At 52.5% G+C, this 19,521-nt stretch overlaps 1 protein-coding gene across 7 annotated transcripts in view; it reads right to left on the reverse strand.

Annotated features, from left to right (window-relative positions):
* Nucleotides 1–19,521, reverse strand: part of LOC122389332 (NAD kinase-like) — a 66,558-nt gene that overhangs the window by 7,514 nt on the left and 39,523 nt on the right. For 6 of the 7 annotated variants that reach the window (XM_043381273.1, XM_043381353.1, XM_043381772.1 and 3 more), the window contains 5 exons: nt 12,443–12,526; nt 4,829–4,958; nt 3,276–3,470; nt 2,449–2,551; nt 471–662 (listed from right to left, as the gene is read on the reverse strand). In XM_043381273.1, the coding sequence (XP_043237208.1) occupies nt 471–662; nt 2,449–2,551; nt 3,276–3,470; nt 4,829–4,958; nt 12,443–12,526 (704 nt within the window). Of the gene's footprint in view, nt 1–470; nt 663–2,448; nt 2,552–3,275; nt 3,471–4,828; nt 4,959–12,442; nt 12,527–16,179; nt 16,657–19,521 lie in introns of those variants that run through there. The other variant, XM_043381615.1, reaches the window with a different exon arrangement.

Here is a 19,521-nt window from a genome sequence, read left to right on the forward strand (position 1 = left end):
GTGTCCGACTCACACTTTTGTGTCAGTCGGACTCGTACTGCACAAGACCTAGCCGCACTAATGCATTACACACAAGGCAACGAGGCGACACAGCTTTACATCCAGACTCTCCGCCTGTTATCGTGTTATCACATCACACCGACAAACGAGCTTGTAAACACAATCACAGTACCAATCCAGCCCACAGAGACGTGTCACCAGCCCGCCCGGTCTACACGTCTAACTCTGTCGGGTTTGTCACCGATTGACACGGCCGGCACTGCTCTCATACAATGGCGACAACGCCGGGTAGTGGGTACCAGCCCCCACCTAGCAAGGCCACCGGCCGCGGAGCCCGGCGGTGAAAGTTCCCTTTGTGCGCCCTCCCACCTCGCCTCAGCCCGGAGTGCAGCAATTTGAGCCTAAAATCCTCTACCCTCCCACCTAGCCCCGCCGTCTCCTCCCCCTCCCTCCCCGCCCCGTTCACCCACCGTCGCCCTGCACGGAGGTGATTTTCTTTCCGTCCAGGTAGAGGTCGATGTTGCTGAGGTAGGGCGACGGACCGCGGTCCACCACCACCTCATTCAGCACTAGCAGATTGGTGGGCGGCTTCTGCTTGGTGTCCGAGTCCTTCCGCAGCACGATACAGCGCAGACGCGAGCGGAGCGTCAGCGCCGCGTGACCTGGGGAAGGGTGGTGGTGGTGGTGGTGGTGGGGGGGGGGGGGGGGTCAACGATTAATCAGTTAACGGAGGCCGTGGGCTCATCAGCGGTATGGCGGGGGTTGGGTGCAGCATCGATATGCCGATCGTACACGAATAACGGCGGGCCAAAGACGGTAATATTAACGAATAACGACAGGTCAAGGAGTAAGGACAGCAACGCGCACGGGTCACAGACAGTAATGTCACAACAGCTGCATCTTTACCGTCAATCCAGAGCACCACCTCACGAGACAGCACGAATATGGCGGTATTATGACATAACACGCAGGTTTCAGCAGTTCCAAGAACGTCAAATCCGCACTGTTGCTTTATCAGAAGACGTGCTATTTAGACAGTAGATGCCGTCAAAGATAACAAAGCTGCGTGTCCTTGTATGGAGTTGTTGCTTCAAATCCCGCTGAACTATCACTTAAGCTCGTTGTTCTACACAGTTCTTTTGTAACTAATTATCATGGAGCTCTTTTGTCGTGTCTGTTTCGTCTTTTTGGACCGCATTAAGCCATCATCTTGGAGCACAGATCTAGGATCGAGATAAGCCACGAACAACGAACACCCCAGACGAAAGGACGGCCAGCGCCACGGCGACAAACCAGGGCGACCGACAAAGGGACCGCGTGCCGCCGCCAGATAATCACATTGGGCGCATTTCCACCGTCTAAATCTCACTTTCAATCTTGTATGGGGCCGTCCTGGTAATTGTGGCATTATGTAGGTATGTTATAAAAGACCATCTCGCTCTCCAGGCTCTTAGAGGGGATGCTATCACGTGGAAAATTAGACTTGCTATCAGTCAACTTTCAACTGGACGGACTGACCAATGAGTCATTAGTTCTCCGATTCAAAACTGAGAAATAGACTTCTTTGAATCTTGTTAGAAAAATCAACCGCAAATTGTCCGGTAATCTCAAGCTCATCAAGTGATAAGAGTTAAAAAGTCACCACTTCTCACCCGATGGATAGTTATCGCTAGGGTTGGAGTAAAGTGTTTCAAGATCAAGTCCTCCATGCTTGAAAAGCTATCAAGATAGCATCGCATTCCGGGACGAAAAAGGAGGACTAGAAAGCCTATCTATTACAATTACTCATCTCACCATTGTATCGCATGGGACAAACACTTACACCAGCCTAATGGGCGCCAGTCAGTCAGGTAGTGGTCACTTGAATACGGAAGCTGAAAAACACTACAACGCACACAACTCATCAATAAGCCACCCAGTTTTCCCCAGCCGCCGCTGGCTGTGCTACTGTTTGTCGCGTGTCATGTTATGATCGACAGGGTAGCTGGCAAGCAATTATCAACACGTGTCGTGGATCCGGACCACACAAGGCAAAACCACCGTTCGTACACAGGGGATCGTCCAGATAACAACGGCGATGTGACAGTTAAATTAATGTGAGACAGGGTGCCACACAGACAACGTGAGCCACTTGGTGCCCATCTGACCAGTGCCTGAAAGTGATGAGCTGGGACAACCAGTCGCCTGTTCTGAACGGCCAACAAATGCCGTTCTTAATTATCAACGACCACAAAGGTGACAGGTGCGAAGCGCAACAAAAGCGGATATATTCCGAGAAGTACACATCACCCTTCACACATACTTCCACTTGACACTCGGCTGGCGGAGATAACGGAACGTAACACCTGCCCCCCAATGCCGGACACTTATGTTACTCTCTGTAACAGTCACAACGCCACACCCAGCTCGTATGTACCCGTCTCTGTTATATAACAGTGTGCGTCTCACCTTCGAGCACGGCGTTGACTTGCTCCTGGAAGTTGTCGAACTTGAACGGTGTGAGGAAGCCGAGGGAGCCCAGGTGGAAGGCCATCACCGGCGGTACCGATTGCTGTGGGAGCGGGGAGACGAGCGCGAGTTACAGGGCGAGTAATTAACGCCGAGCTTAACGATACCATACCATTCAACGGTTTGGTGTCGGTAAGTCTGTAATGCTGCCATGACCAGCGGCACCAATTGCTGTGCAAGGGGAGACGAGCGAGTTACAGCGCGGGGAGCAAGTACCGAACTCGCGGACATCAATGACCAAACTGCGCAGCGCCAAACGTGGTAACTTACGATAAAATTGTCATATGAGATGTCTTTTCAGACTCTGATGGGTCAGAGCAGACTACCGACTCCGAACAGACATTGGATATTTTCATGCAAGGCGAAATTTCCATTGTTCTGCTTTCACGACAAGGTTCACCTAGGCATTAACCCTTTTCAACCTGAATATCTATAGCATGAGTCAGCGATATGCCGCATGCGCTGCTGGTATCCATAAAACATTCCAGGAGCATGCCACTGATATCGCGCTAGACACATGTTCAAACAGCTCCATCGACCCGTCCCCCGACCCCGACACCTGTGTTCCGGGAGTTACCACACAGCTGCTGGCGTTACAGCGGCACTGTGTAGCGTATCCGCGGCCACTGAGCGACAGCTACAAGCACAAACGGTATGACCTACGGTCGTGAGCCTATACCCGTATCTGCGCCCTCCTGTCTGCCCGTTCGCTCCCCTGTGTCTGACTGACCGGTCTCCGCCCCCTGTGTGTCTCCCCGCACCCTGACCTGGAACAGAGAGCTGGCGTAGAGCAGCGTGCCGTCGCCGCCCAAGCACACGATGAAGTCGATCTTGTCGGTGAGGTCGTCCTTGCCGTCGGTGAAGGTCTGCACCTTGCTCTCGAGGCTGGCCCAGGCGGGCGCGCCGGCTAACAGCGGGTCGTCCAGCACTGAGTGCTCCACGAACACTATCATCTTCTTCTCCTGGCGGTGGGAACACGGAGATGAAGTGAGGTGAGATGTGGGAAACGTGACAGCGGAGTGAGTCACATCAATGTGACCACAAGATCAGATATGTACTATATGCGGGAAAACAATGATATATCTAAGACATTGTTATGCATAACTCTTCTTATGACAAGCCAGCTCGACCATTGCCTGGTCAAAAAATAATACCTGCATCGTTTTTCTGCAGTAGATGTGAACTGACCATACCAAGTGACGACCGGTCACGACTCACGGCTATGAAAAAAAAAAACACCAGCGCAGAGACCCATACAATGACGACAACCAAGACATCTCGTCACCCTGGTGTGGTTGACTTTCACGCCAGCTCATGGCGCAACATTTGGCAGACAACTGTTAAATCTGAACACCATTTTGGGCTAGCAGATTACATAACTTCCTTATCTATCTCAGCCTCGAAAGTTTCATCTAAGTAGACATTTTGAGCTAAAACACTGTGGCATGTGCCTGTGGTCAGCTCTCTTGTGTTCCAACATTACCGAACTGCCGAATGGCTTTTACTAAAAGTGGAAGTGAGAAAATTTATATTTGTAATTGTCATGCAGCTATGCAGTTGCATCGACGTTGATACAAGTGACGAATGTCTCCCGGAATACCAGCAATTCGTAATTGAATCAATCGTCCCCAGCGACAGAGCCTTCCAGGGAACCCGGTCTCGATTATGGCGGCGATAATCACAGCTCTCCGCGCGTCGTTAAACGGTTCGTCACTGATCCTGCGCGCATGCCGCTAAGCCAGTCCAGAGATGGCTGTTCACGGGGATTTCCGCGGACGGACGCGGTATCTGTCCTGAGAAGCGCAGCGGGCTATGTATAGCGACGGGCAAGGCGCGGCTTTACGCGGAGCAGCCCCATGGCGGTGACACTGAGCACTGAGCACTTATCAGGAGAGGAACATGAAGGTGTAAAACGCTCCGTGAACGAACAGCTAGCGGCGAGGGTCGGCACTCGGTAGGCAACAGTTGTTTCAAGGAGGTGAGAATTTACAGAACACGTCTCAACGACCCCACGCAAACAGTATTATTTCTGAGGCGAGCTATAGCGTGGTGTTCCTAGTTAAGAAGCCCTTGCACGAATATTTGATAGATTCATTGCAATGCCGATGTCGGCTGATGTAAACATAAAGCCAGTTCAAATTTGAGGCAGAATGCAACTTATCGTTACAAACTCACAACTACATAAATGAACGCTTCGTTGCTTGCTCCCTAAAAACATTTGAGTAGTTGGGTCACACTAGTGGTCACCATTCATGGGCCTCCACACTAGCAGCCGCAAACCCAGCCTTCCCACCACAGCCAGCTCCCCTCATTCACTCACGTTGGTGAGCCAGCTGACGAGCTGGATGAAGGGCGCCAGCACCGAGGCGTCGCGGACCTTCTTGATGACCAGCACGGCCATGGGCGCCTTGTACCAGGTCAGACGCTGGCTGGCAGGGTCCTGGATCGTCCTGTGAGCGAAAAACAGACGCTCGTCATCGTCCGAGTACGACATTGTAACCTTTCTATCGCCGCAGGAGACGTTCTCAGTCGGCGACTATAAAAGTCTGGGCGTGTGAGTTTTGGTGTTCACACTAAAATGACATCTACATCAAGAAGAAATCCTTGTGTGCAGAGATGACTTTATAGATGAGCACGATAAAAATGTTCAGCTGATCACGCATGTGAATCGTACAACAACATACACAGTACACACACGTCTGCTATTTCTGAGCTGTTACCATGACTATATGATGGTGCGGCGACACTAGCAGACGGCCCGGCCCGGCGGGACCATCGAGTGGCTCATATCGTCCCGTATTTGCCCAGGTCACACCACTCAGGGTGATTGGTCGGCACAGCAAGGTCAGAGACCGTGAGCGGACCGTTTTGTGCGAAATGCCAGTGTTACATAACCGAGCTTTCTGCTTCTTACGTCACTATAGATCACAGGTGATCCACTCCTAAGCACATGGAATCAAATGGGACAATCAGCATTAATTCCATATGCTATTGGTGTTGCAGATACGTTATAAATGAATGCCACGAGAGAACCAGATCAAATTGTAGGCTCAGAGACGCCTTTCGATGGGCTAAAACAAGGTTTAAACATCCGAACAGACCACAGACACTGAAAATCGAAGCTGATAGGAGATTCACAAGTCTTTCGAAAACAAAGCAACCACGGCGATCGAGGTGAGAGTTATGCCCAACCCAGACCTATTTCGCTCATCGTAAAAATAAACCATCGGAAAATGGTTTACATCGGAATATGGAAACTAATAAAAGAACCCACACGCTTCACGTGACTTAGTATATTCACACCGATACCCAGAGTAAACCCAGAGTGCCGGTGCCATAAGCTTGCTACACTTGTGCTAGAAGTGAGCAAGCTACCCAGTACCTAGACCAAATGAAATGTATATCAGGCACATACACAGAACAGGCTATCGGTCCATGGACCCGATGCACCAATATCAGTGACCCAGTGTACCGGTGGTACCACGTCACCAGTACCGGTACCCGTCTCGTCTCAGCCGTACTCAGGACGCTTCCCCATCCGTTAGTAATTAGTATACCTGGTGGTGCGGGCGGCGCCGCCGATGTGCAGGACTTGCCGCATATCTCTGACGGTGTCACAACACCTGATCAGGCCAGCGCGGTGGTCTGTTGTGGTCCTCTCCCGGACCACACCAGACCAGCGGTCTGTCGTGGTCAACTCCCCGACCAGACCAGCGCGGGCGGTCTGTGGTGGTCCGCTCCTCGACCAGACCCCACAATCAACTGCGAGTGACTGACCAGACACGCACCACTCGGTCACCGCGTAGTCGGGCACACGACACGCCGATCTGTGGGCCACCGAGCTGACCAGTCCCGCTCAGACTTCACAGCCTCGCCCGCTCACACTTCACAGCCTCGCTCACAGCCAACAGTTCACAGCCTTGTCTTCTCACAGCTCACAGTTGACGACTCTTTCCAGCTGCCGGCGGCGCGATGGTTCGATGCTTTGCTCCGAGACCTCACTCCGGAATCACTCGCAGCTCCGCCGGTTCGCAGCCACGGTCCCCTGCTCTGACTGCCTCTGCTGGTAACACTCCTGTCGGAAGGTACGACCCGGCCGGCCGGGCGACCTCTCACTGCCCTCAGGGCACACTCCACAGAGCACCGACCTCACGGCACCGCGCCTCGCTCCGCACTGAGCCGGGTCCGAGCCAATCCACCGATCAAATCCACCGACCGCCGTCACCGCGGTCTATCGCCCCGTCGGACAGCCACTGAGGACAGACCATGTGCCGCTCCCCACACAGGCTTCCTTCAATCAGCCGCACGCAGCCGGCGGGGTCCTCAAACCGAGCGCACCGAGGCCCTCAAACCGACCGGCGCTGGGCCCGGGGCGCGCCATGGGTGAATGGCAGGGACGGGCGGGGGCGGGGGCGGGGGCGGGAAGGGGCGGGGGAAGATGGGCGAGGGGGCTCGACGGATAATTGGAGAGAGAGGCAGACAGTTTCATGGAATCACTCAAGGCCTCAGTTTCCTGAAAGAAGCCAATCCCGAAGGGAAATGGGAAAGACACGTTAACCCTCGCCCGTATAGGGGGGTGGGGGTGGGGGTCGAACGGACCCCCCCATGGTTTTTCGCGAATAACTCGCGTAAAAAGCGGCCGATCGCAACGAAACTTTCAGTACCCTCGCGTTATTCAATTTTACACCAACCCTGAAAATTTCATGACCCTGACCCAAATGACCTTTGACCTGTGACCTACTTTTCGAGACCATGTTTGGCCAGAATCGCGATTCGGCGTATGTCGGCTCGCATTAGCGGCGCGTTTGCAGTCTTTTCGTGGTTTCAAGCGTTCAAACATGTGATATGGTGTTGCCCCCATGCATTAGGGTGGGTGTCAAGGTCACCTGAAGGTCAGGTCAGGTCATTGCCCTTTGATGACCTCGGTTCACTTTTTCGAGTTTTACATGTTTCTAGGCCAGTTTTTGGAGCTGAATTCGAATTCAGCAACCATATGAACATTTACGAAGTAGTTTTGGTGCCTTCGTAGCATATTACGAAGCTGTCAGAGGTGGTTGACACCTACTAGGAATACTCGGTAGGACCCCTACTGGTTGACCTGACCTGACCTGACCCGACCTGGACTAAATGCATTAAGACATCATCTGTGATCAAAACTAACATGATATTCGTGATCAGCACCCCGAAAACCCCCATAGCAGCCACACTTTACGACGTTCTAACAGGTCCCGATTTTCCCGACTTTTGGGTCATTGACCTGACCTGCAAGGTCAACCAATGACCTAGGACCTTAAAACTGGGTATCATCGGCTCCCTCTCGTCACGGGCAACACGCTCGTTTTTTCCGCGAAGCTCTAGCTCGATCAGGGGCGAAACGGAAGGGGGGGTCCAACGGACCCCCCCCCCCCCTTATACGTTCGCGGCTGGAAAAACACCAATACGGGCGAGGGTTAAAATGGGAAAGGTGGCCAGTATGAAAATAAGAAGGTGGGTACTAACCTTTACATAGGTCAGCATTGACACTGTGGGGAAGGGAATGGCTGGTCTGATTTATATCTTCTCCCGTACTGCTGGACCGATGCACGAGGAAGTCACGAACCGAGACAAACACAGGAACCGGACGTGAACCGGGCCGAAGGCGACGCGATAACCCGACTACTACCGACACATGAGCCGAGCTTACATATAGTTTGTAGCCAGTCCCTAGCTTTGTTCTGTTGCAAAGCTAGGGTGTTGCGTTGCAAGTGTTGTAAAACATACCAATTTGCAACAACCAAAACTCAAAATGATTTCATTCAACGCTACGAATAGCACAACGAAATTAAGACGGAATACTGAGGCGGGATAGCCAAAAAAACCCTATGTAACCAGGCATATAAAATGGGCTCAGACAATGTTCAGACAAACCCACGGTTCATGAACCACGCACGAACCAGCACTGAGCCCGACTCGGGGTGGCAAATTGTCCCGTACAGGAACTGTCTGCTAGGGTGCAAAGTCCGCCGTCACGCCAGTCTCTGAGTCGAGTGGGTGACGCCATTCGCCGGCGGTGGTCGCGCGAGGAGACACGAGAGGAGGCGGAGGGTGGGTAAACCAGCCGGCCGAAAACTGCCCACCACCGTGATTTGAGGAGTTCTCAAGGTCACAGAAGTGCGTGTCATGAAACGTCGTAAATATGATGCTAATGGGTGGATCGGCGGTGAATACAAGAACAGTGAATGGACACAACATCCAACATCTAAGCCAATAAGTAACCATTAGCGAACCAGTTAACTTAACGCTTTCATCGTAAATATATTTTGAGGTAATCGACGCAATTTGCAAATGATGGATCATGAACTGCCGTTGTAAACAACTTTACAAGAACTATAAACGTTGTTATTCTTAACCGCAGCTCAAGACATAAAACTGATGTAACCATAGCAAAAACTATACGAGCTGTTCTTTTTGGTGCTGAATTCGCAAAACCAAAACAAAAACATAGCCTTATTTTATAATCTGACGTACAGAGTCTTACATCATAAGCATGTAAGCGGGCAGTGGATTGACCGCCCTGTCGATGCTTAGCGTTTTTGATTTATCACGCCAACAATGCACACTGGCGGTCGGCGGATGTAGGGTGTTAAGGGATTTGGGGGCAAACACCCCGCAGCGTCCAAAATCGATAAAATGTTGTTTTTCGAGAATAAAAATAAAACATTACAACTTCTATTTAGAAAGTTGGTTTTGAAGCTGACAGCTGCGCAAGGAATCAAAATCTGGGGAGTTTTGGAGTTTTTTTTTTAAGCTCCCCCGCCGAGTCCCGAAACCGCCCCTCTATATCCGACAGTGACCATGAACACACAGACGGCGGATGAGTGCAGTGTCGGTCACATTGAACGCGCCACCCGATCATTCGGCACGGCTGCTGATCGCACGGTAATTACCCGATAACGAGACAGGGGTATGATTACCGGGAACCCGGGGAGGGGGCGAAGGAGGAGGGGAGGGGAAGGCCGGGGGAGGGATCCGGGATCAGTGCGCCCATCAATGACGCAAGCTTCTGTATGTATGCAGATAACCGATCACCAGTCACGGAAATTATGCGCGGAACTCGAGCAGGCCTGCATCATAAGTGGCTGTGATTCATCGCAGCAGCGATTCGATAACAAGCCACTACTCATCCACAGACCTTACGACCCTCTCCAAGTAATCGGCTCGATGAGTCAATGGTCGAGCCTTTGACACGACGAGCGGCGTGATGAAACCACTACGGATGACGGGAGTATCTTCAGAACTGGGAACAACGCTGAGTATAGGTAAGTCAGAACCTCAGCTGCAGCCTGCAGCTGGGAATAAGAGCCTCAGAAGATTATACAAAAAGAGTATGCATGCGTTACATATCCAGAAATTCACTTCCCGTTTGCAAAGCGCATATTAAATGTCTCGCGACCCTCCCATATCAGTAGTCCAGTGCTCTCCCCAGTCCCTAATTATCCTACCAGAGTAACTCCAATGTCCGCTGACCAGCCCACTAGGTGTGAATCACCAGCCAATCACCAGCCATTATCACCACAGAATGTCTCCGATCACACGGCGTTGCTCCAACGCCGGGCAGTCAATGAAGGTAGCGACGTGACTGAGAGGAAGCGCGGAGGGCGAAGGAGTAGCCTTGGAGGGACGGGAACAGCACTTGTCGGCGAACACCTGTCTCCCTGTCTATCTACTTCCAGAGAACACGACTGGCCTGTCACACAAGGTCCCGCCTCGCCATTCCATCACAAGAAGAGGAAGGGTAGGCTTGACCACGTTCCGTGTGCGATACAAACTATCAAAGGTTCTGTTCCCAATCAATGCCACTCTAAGATGTCATAAACGAAACAAATGCCATAAAAGAAAAGCTGCATTTTTCAATAATGCTCACCCGACTAACCACATGCGACCGAAGTTTTCTGGAGCACCTTCTCGGCCAAGTGTCCTCCTCCCGCGATCCACTCCACTTCTTTCCAGAAGAGCTCACACGCTCGCGCGTGTCCTCTGCCGCCTCGAGAGGTCACATTCGCTGCTCGTGACGTAATTTAAGCCCACTTCTGGGGTTTTCCAGAACTGCGTCTCGCGACCACCTCTTCTTTCAGCCCGAAAAATTACAGACGTCTTCAGGGAAAACACTTCGCAAATCACGTCGGAGCACTCCGGAAAGAGGCATGTCATGGTGTCACCTTTTCCCGCTGAAGAGGCCGGAGGCTTCGACACGTCTGACCGCAAAATAACAGACAAAACCTTTCATAAATTACTCCCGAAAACCAAGTCATGACGCCGACCGGCCTGGGACGGTCGTGACGAGCCGCGTGGCAGAGATCTGGGCGGCCGCGGCGGAGGTCACACCGGTCAGGTGGGAGACCCACCGAAACTGTCCCGGGCGGGGTGGACCGTGTCCCCAGCGCCGGCTCAGCGCGTGGCCCTGGGTCACGGGTCACGGAACTCACGACGGCCGTGAGTCGTGAGTGCCGCCGGCGTCACGGTGTCAGTGGCCAGTCACGGTAACTGGGGTACTGGAGGTGACGGCCGACACAACAGGCCGTCAACGGTACAATGGCCGCGGTACAGGGCACAACACAAGGTACTGGGGAGGGAGGTACTGGCAGTGGCGGCCAGTAGAGCAAACGTGTGACGTGAATTGATTTTTAACGCAAGAATGTCATTCCGATGTCTTACCTACATTTTCAACATCTTGACGTCATAAGAGTGACAAACATTATGCATCCGCCTGTACCTATTCAGTCAATGCCAATTCTGAGCCACCTGAGTGATGTTTTAAGGAAAGTTGGTTAACCAATTTTGTTTTACCGATCTCACTTATTTCCCTATGATGACATTCAACCGACCCCTGCTAGGGGTTTTGGGCCGGCGGAATTGACTCGCATTGTTTGTGGCACGGATCAGTGGCCGTGCTCCTGCGGAGGTCAGTCTCAGTACCAGCTCCAGACCCGTGCGAGATCGGCACTGAGCGGGTATACCCGCCGCGGCACCGGGCCCTGAGGTGGCCCAAACAGCTGGTCGGACTGGTGCCGAGGTCTGTCTGATGTCTCCCATGTCAGACGTGACGACCTACCGCTCAAGACGGACACGATCACAGTCGGGTGGGGCCGCACGGGATGGGGACAGGGTAACGGTAACGTTCACGGATTACAGAGAAGCTACCGACTCTGCGTGATTGAGGCATCACTGGCGAAAACAAGACCGTTAGAGCTGCTGGAAGCCGTCAGAAAGGCCAGTACCCAACAAACACTCCCGATACAATTTCAATTAGGAAGCTTTCCTGTTTGTGCATAAAAAAAATCATTTAAATTTAATGAATTCGGTAACGAGCTGAGAGCCTCAGGCCCACAGCCAAACTGGAGGCATAAAAAGTAAAGCCACGGCTGGCGTGGAGGAGCGGGCAGTCTAAGAGTATTGATACGAAGGAACGGGTGCTGGGCAGCATAGTGACTGGGGAGGGGCGGGGCAGGGTAGGGGTGGCACAGCGCTCGAAGCCATGGAGGGATGAGATGGCACAAAGCGGCCACTCATGACCACTGAGGAGTCAGACCGGGCGTGGGAGGGGGCAGCGCCCGGAGCGGCTGTTGTGGTCTCAGGTCTGCCCCCAGCCGCCCACACAGGGCGGAGGTGGGGGCGGCCGTGCCCGTCACGCTGTCTGTGGTCGGGGTGAGGAGGGCACCGGCACCGAGCCGTGCCTCCCATCCCTTCCTCCGTACCGCAGCCACCCCTTTATCACGCAATAGTTACACACTCCTGCAGTGCCCGTGTACCCATCGTACTTCCTCCGTACCTCAGCCACCCCTGTATCACGCTACAGACACTCCTTCAGTGCCCGCGTACCCAGCACACGAGTACGAGCACCCGACACGAACACCCCGCGAGTGCACGGCGATCAGACACACTGCACTGTACTCACATGACCATTGCCGAGTTTTTCATGATGCGCCCGCATGGTCCAAACTGCTGGATGGGGCTGGGCGCGTTCAGCGACCGGGTCCGCCTGAAACCAGAGGGTGCGGGGTCAGGACACTGCCTGAGTGCCACACCACGCTGAGAGGGCACTCACAGTGCAGGAGGCGATCGGGAGACCAACACAACACAACTTCGGCGTGTACAAAACATAGGGACTTTGAAACGGCGGAGAAGGCGAGGTCAAAATCCGCGCCATCAAGTACTAAAAACGCACATATCCGGTTCTGAAAAACTGCTCATGTACGGAAGTTTTGTTAGTTAAGCTATCGACGATGTCTTGACGGTAGCAAAGAAGCAAAAAAAAAACCTGATGACAGCACTTAGCTCGCACAAGAACAGGTGGCACATGACTAACACAAGTGCCACAGCTGTTGGCCTAATCAGGCAGTGACAAAATGCGCATACTCTCCACAGCCTAGATGCCATCCCGTCGGCTGTCGCGGAATAATCCAAGAAAAAAAAAAACGATACCAACAAAACATTGACTGGTTTAAGCGAACACATTGCTAGTGATATCATCATGCATAATGGTGTGAACTGTGAAGCATCAGACGACAGGCAATACGGAAACATCTACAGTATCACCACGGGAAGCCAATTTTGTGCGATGTGCGCTGAGGTGAGTTAGCAAGATATAATGCCTCGTCAGGCGACAATGAACCCAAAACAGGTTAACATGCCACAGATACATTCAAATCCTGAACTGGCTCAGTGTTTATTCTATCACACATAGTTGCCGAGGAATAAAACACGCACGCATGCGAGGGTTGGCAGCGACTCGAGTGGCGCACTAGGCGTAGCCAAACGTCTCGTAGTGAGGTCAAATGGACCACAGTCACAGCATGTTTGGTAGGGAAACGAGGATGATCACTGCCCTATGCACGATGCAGGGTAACAACAGAGACCCATGATACAGGGTGTCCGGAAAGTCCTGGCGCATCTTTTGGACGCCGTCTAACGCGCGCTGTGATTATTGGACATCCAGCCAATCACCAAAGATACGACCCTCGTTGACTGCACAGCTACGGGTCGTGTAAGCACGAAATTGAAGTCGTTTTTAGTGATCGGTAGATGGGCGAAGATGCGTCTCGTCGCTGAATGCCTGCGCGCGGCGGCCGGGTGCGACTTGAACGAAGCGCGAGTTGCAGCGCAATGCGGTGTTTTTCGGCGAATGGTTGAGCAGGTAAAGGTTTATTTCCGACTCCGGAATTCCTTAGAATATATCCTCAGACCGGTACGGCTGCGGTATGTCAAAACTGCCGCGAGCGTAGCAGCATTTGAACGGCAATCGAATAAAATCCGGGCGTCTGATGGACAAAAATGTTCCATCATCTTCGTCAATGTCAAATAAATGAATAACACGCTGGACCACGAGGGATTCGTGGACAGGCACATCAATCCGAGGTTCAAGGCGACTTGCCCTAAGGGTCACTTCGCATTTCAACAGCACGGAGCGCCCTTCAACAACGCCGCTGCCGTTCAAGCCAAACTGACAGAAGGGCTCGGCGGGCCAGATCACAGTGACGAAATGAGCTTGGGCCGCCTTATTCTCCTAGCCTAAACACACTAAACTAAACCATGCTACACGTTTTTTTTTCAGAATAAGCTCTATAAGCCCACCTCTCTTGCCAACCTGGAGTCGCTGAAGACTCGCATCATGACAGCCTGGGAGGACCTGGAAATCTCCCACATCGTCGAAACCCGCAGGCTCTTCCGCCCCGCGTCGAGGCCGTCGTCGGCGCAGACGGAGGTTACATTGCATGATCACTTAGTGGAAGTATGTGGCTTGGTGTCCCTGGTCATTGGTTTGATCAATTGTTGAGCATTATGAACCAAAGCGATTTGTTTAAAAATGTTGAAGAGCGTCACGACTTTCCGGACACCCTGCGCACTGTACATACCGCGATGGCCGGCATTTCATAATGCCCACAGGATTAGCGGGATATATGTAAGTGAGGATTGTCATTTGTCGGTACATGCTTGGTTCATATCAACTCGCATTATGCGTGGAGTGCCAACCAGGGCTGCGGAGTCGATAAATTTTCGGTGACTCCGACTCCGACTCCCCAGTCCTGGTGCGAACTAGATCTGTGAATCGCAGCTCAGTACTTACAAGTTCACAGCTTATGCAAGGGTTTTCACGCTGGTCGCAGCGGACACTATATTTCACATAGGGCTTCGAGGATACGCCACGCATGCACTGCCAACATTTGGTATGTTACCTTTAATGTAGGTATTCCGTATTTGTGCGTCAGCATGCCTTGTTTATTTCGGTATTATAAGACTTAAGGCATTGTAAATGTTTGCCTGGGCTTGAGATAGCACAGATCCCAGTGAGAGCCACGGCAAATGTATACCTTCACAAAGCACAGACAATAACACATGCTACAGCACCAGCTGAGACACCAGCTATGTAATTCTGATGCATATGAGCTGGTTCTCCAAGTTGCTGGTCAGCTTTTACTTTCAGATAGAAATATGTGAAACGCACACATCTTGACTGGAGGTTCAAAAACAAAAGTTTTTGTAGTTTTAGGAAGAAGCTTTAATCGCATGACGCCGGTAACGGAATCTCGCCCAAAGCTGTCCTGCGGTATGCGCTTCACAGTTTCCCTTCTTTGTGATTTGTCCAAATGACGTCTTTGATGTCAGCAAAATACCCCATCCGTGTGCGTTGTGAAACAAAGGCCCTCATTGCACAACTAGGGACGTCGTAAGGGGTTTTACCACTGCAACTTCCCGCCGCTTCGGATCGTATTCCTCGCCACACTGTGTCTCAGCCTGTACTTTTGTTTGGCTTGTGAAAAATGGTCTGCTAAGGCCCGAACAGCAGTTACTCATGCGTACAAACAGAACTCAGGTAGCTGTGGTGTTCTGTTGACTATGTAGCTCGTGTTAAACTGTGCACCTGTTGAGACTCCCGGGGCGATGAGATCACGACCCAGTAGTAACTAGCAGGCGCCTGTCTCGAGGGAACCTCTATCCCAAGGGCAGACAACATCCGCCATGCCGACCCCAGAGCTCGACCCCGCAGTCTAGGAGTCGTATCCGGCCCTCAGCAAACCTTCCACTTCACACACGGTCACGACGGCGCGCCTTCAAGGGAACACTACAAACAATACCGACATGGCGCGAATCAGCAGCCCCAGATTACTGCCAAGGTTACGAGCTGAGACAGGGGTGTGCCATTTCTGGCAGGAGAGAGGCAGACGGTAACGGTAAAGGCAGCGTGAATATCCCGGGGCGAAGCGAGGCCACGCGATAATGACTCCTTCAGAGACCGTCAAGGGAATCTGAAAGACCTGGGAAGAGGCACTTCTACGAACACTCAGACACTCTACAAAACGACCTTCGAAAGAAGCGGAACCGGCGGACGTATGCACAAGAGACCGTAAAAAGCGTCTGCGGTCTTTAAGGGTTCCGCAGTATCATTTGATATTTCATGTTGCGTCGACATCGACGAGCAACGACATAACAGGGAGCGTAAAGCCGTAGAGAACGTAGGATCGATAGAAAAGCTCCATAAGTTGTATGCCACCGAACCCTGATCTCTACCACTCTCCGTTGGTCAATTTTACTGTGCAAATTCAGAGACATACTCGGGCAACACCCAACCACAAGGGGCATCCAGCTCCAACTCCTGGTGCTGGAGGGACCCACGCCCACCATACCAACCCCTACCTGAGCGGAGCCGGCTTGCCATTGTACAGCTTGGTCTTGGCGAGTTTCTCGCTGCAGACGCACTGTTGCTCCTCCTCGCTGTTATGGCGTGACCTGCTGGTGACCCCTGACCCGGAGCTGGGCGCCAGCTGACCCTCACTGATGGTCTGCAGACCGCAGGCCGGAAGGCTCGGCGAATCCATGGAGAAACAGGAACGGGACGAGCGATCGGGGATCTTCTGAAAGGATATGGGCAGTCGAGAAGGAAGTGCGGTCAAGCAGAGGGACGTCTTGATTTACCTAGAGGGACTTTCTTGATATTCGCTTTTGGAGTGAAATGACGGATGTTTAAGCACAGCCTGTCTTCTCCAGACAATGGCAGATCGGTTGTCTCTCAGGATGGCCCCAGCACTGCGAAAATGACCGGTCGCACGCACACCGTCTGACCACCACCGAGGCCCGTCTCGGAGCTACGACCGGACGGTGGTCGTCGTGTCGACTGTGCCTCCGTCAGCGAGCTGATAGTGCCCGCCGCAGACTCGCCGGTCCGGCCGGCCAGCCACCGCATCCGGTCCGGGCCGGTCCTGCTGCCGGCGGCTGCCGACAGCGCGCGCTGGGATATACCTCCGGCTGGGGCTATCACAGGCAGCCGCACTGGGATATACCGGCTTTGGGTATCACTGGCTTGACTGCGCGACAGCTGCCACAAATCACAGCTTAGGGCGAGTCACTCTGGGCGGACTCGGGAGTCACTCGGGGATATGACGGAAATCCGCGTGACGCGTGTCGAAGTCCCAGCTCGAGTGGGATGTCCACGAGGGGAAGTCTCGATTTTCGAGACGCTTATGAGTACTGAGTATGCGGAATATAATCCCCCTCCCCCGCCCCGTTTCGAAAAAGTCGTTGTCTCCAACCTGAATGACTACATGCTAGTCGGAGGCAGTCGGAGGATTGTGCTATTGATATACTAGATTTGTTACAGCCAGTTTTCCGACAGAGGCAATGCGGCTACGTCCTAGTCTGAGGTGTAGGCACCGTGTGAGCTATGCCTACACTGCTGTCTTCCAACATATGAATATAATGCCTTATCTGAATCTTAACCCCCCCCCCCCTCCTGCGGTTTTTCGCAGATATCTCAAAAACGGCGGCGCAAAGCGCCGCCGTTTTTAGCACACCTGTTCGTGCATCTTTCCGCACATGTTGTGAAAATTTCAGACCCAGGTCGCCTTAGGTCAGGTCACCAGGTCACGCCAAGTGACCTCACCTAAAAAAAATAAGAATGATCGTCATAGCTACACCGACAAATCGATTGCCTTGAAACTCTCAGCGATTGATAAGAGCAACATTATCTATAAAATGTATATCTGGGAATTTAGATATCGGTGACCTAAGGTCAGGTCAATTCCATTATAAGTCAATGGGAGAAAATTGAAAAGCGTCTGTTTTGCACGAACACTATTCTAGACACTCTCAACCATCGAGATGTAGGTAAAATTGACACACTGAACCGGAAAATGGCAACTGTGACCCCTCGTTATGTCCCCGAGGTCATCTCAGGTCACGAACAGAATCAACAGTTTTTCGCTAATAACTTCTGATAGAGGCGTGCTAGAGCACTGAAAACGCCTTAGCTGTGTTCGGCTCGACGTTGCGGATCGACTGATATGCAACATGACCTTTTCCGGTCAGGTCATGACCTTCCCAGCCAGCAATTCGTCCGGGATGCGGTTGGGGACGGTCGGGATAGGCTCCGGATGTCCCGACTTGTCCCTACCGGGTTGGGTAGGCTTGGGTTGTCCCAATCGATACCGGACCTCGATGGCCGGCGGTAGGGGCGACTCGGGATTTCCGGACCGCATGCTTAATCGGTTGGGACGCGGTACGGATAGCCCAATCGAATCCAATGTTTAGACAGGCTTGTGATTTACGTTGTTATCCCAACCGATCTGAGAAGGCGCTTCGGGCACCATATCCGGTGGCCCAGAAAGCCTGGAAAAGCAATCAGATGGGCCGCGTGCAGGCAGACGCGTCCTCTGAGCGCAGCGGCCAGTCTAGCTGCCGCGTTGGTCAAGTGTCGATCCCTCCTTTGAGCTGCTGCCTCAGGATATTGCTTTTGAACTGGCTCTAGCAAGCGGTCGGTTCAACTGTTGTCGTTGCAGGGAAATCAGTCCGTATTTGAGAACAGGGTGAGTATAGTGCACACTTCATCCGTGATGTAGGGAGCGGGAAAGCTATAGGTAATAGAAATTGTTATGTTCGTTGTGGTTGTACGGCATGTGAACTACACTCGTGCTGTCGCATGTTTGATCAGTTATCATGGACAGAAGATGTTTGGTCTCATTGTCAAGTGTCGTTAATGGTTGCATTGTAGGTTTGAAACCTGAATTACCAGGCATACCATGTGAAATGTGAGATGTGGGTTATTTCTTAGTGATTTTTAGTGTGTCCCAGACTTTGATTAATAACCTCTTGGTCATTTTCAGATGCTCTCTTCGCACAGTGGTGAACCGCCCGACCAGATGCCAGCCGTCTAGTTTCGCGGTGGCTCTCTGAAGCTCGTGACGGCAGACGGACACACTGTCCGCAGAGGAGCCGACACGAACAAGGCGCAGGCCTGCTATAATGACTGTGAACACCGGAAGTGAGTCCGCTGTGCCAGCGCCTTGCAGCGGCGCTAAGATGATGGCCGACGCCACGAATGTGCTGGCCAGGCTGTGAATTTGTGAAAATTTGACCTGTGTGCAACCAGTAAATTTGTGAATATATTTCAGTGTCCAATGTAATTCATTTTGTCGTGCAGGCATTATAAAGGTTGAGTTGGAGAATAATGAAGAGGCGAGGGGTTGCGGTGGCGCAAGCAAAGTGGTCGCATCTGCATAACAACAATCTGGGGTTATAAGACTGCGGTTAATATGTCAGATGCCTGCGGTATTCCCAAACCGGCCGTGCGGGCCGAGTTGGGACATCCCGATCGGGATCGGAGTTCATCGCTTGTTAAAATGCCATAAGGCGGTCCGGATGCGTGCGGGATTTTCGAACCGGTTGTACGGGGAGATTTGGGGAATCCCGATCGGGATCGGAGTTCAGCGCTTGTTAAAACGTCATAAGGCGGTCCGGATACGTGCGGGATCTCCCAACCGGCCGTGCGGGATAGGTTGGGATATCCGGACCGTTCCAGCCCGTACAAAGTGTCTCATTTCCCAATCCCGTCCCACTCCGGTCCCGATCGGGGTGGTGCGGGCTGAGTCCAAAAATCCCGATCGGGAACGGAGTGGGATTGCTGGCTGGGTTGACCTGAGGTCAAATTTTCAAGTTGACCTTTCAAGGTCAAATTATACTTCATTCGACGCGTCTCGACGAGAG

The sequence above is a fragment of the Amphibalanus amphitrite genome, unplaced genomic scaffold (genome assembly GCF_019059575.1).
Source record: "Amphibalanus amphitrite isolate SeventyFive unplaced genomic scaffold, NRLGWU_Aamphi_draft 000001F_arrow, whole genome shotgun sequence".
Taxonomy (NCBI): Eukaryota; Metazoa; Arthropoda; class Thecostraca; order Balanomorpha; family Balanidae; genus Amphibalanus; species Amphibalanus amphitrite.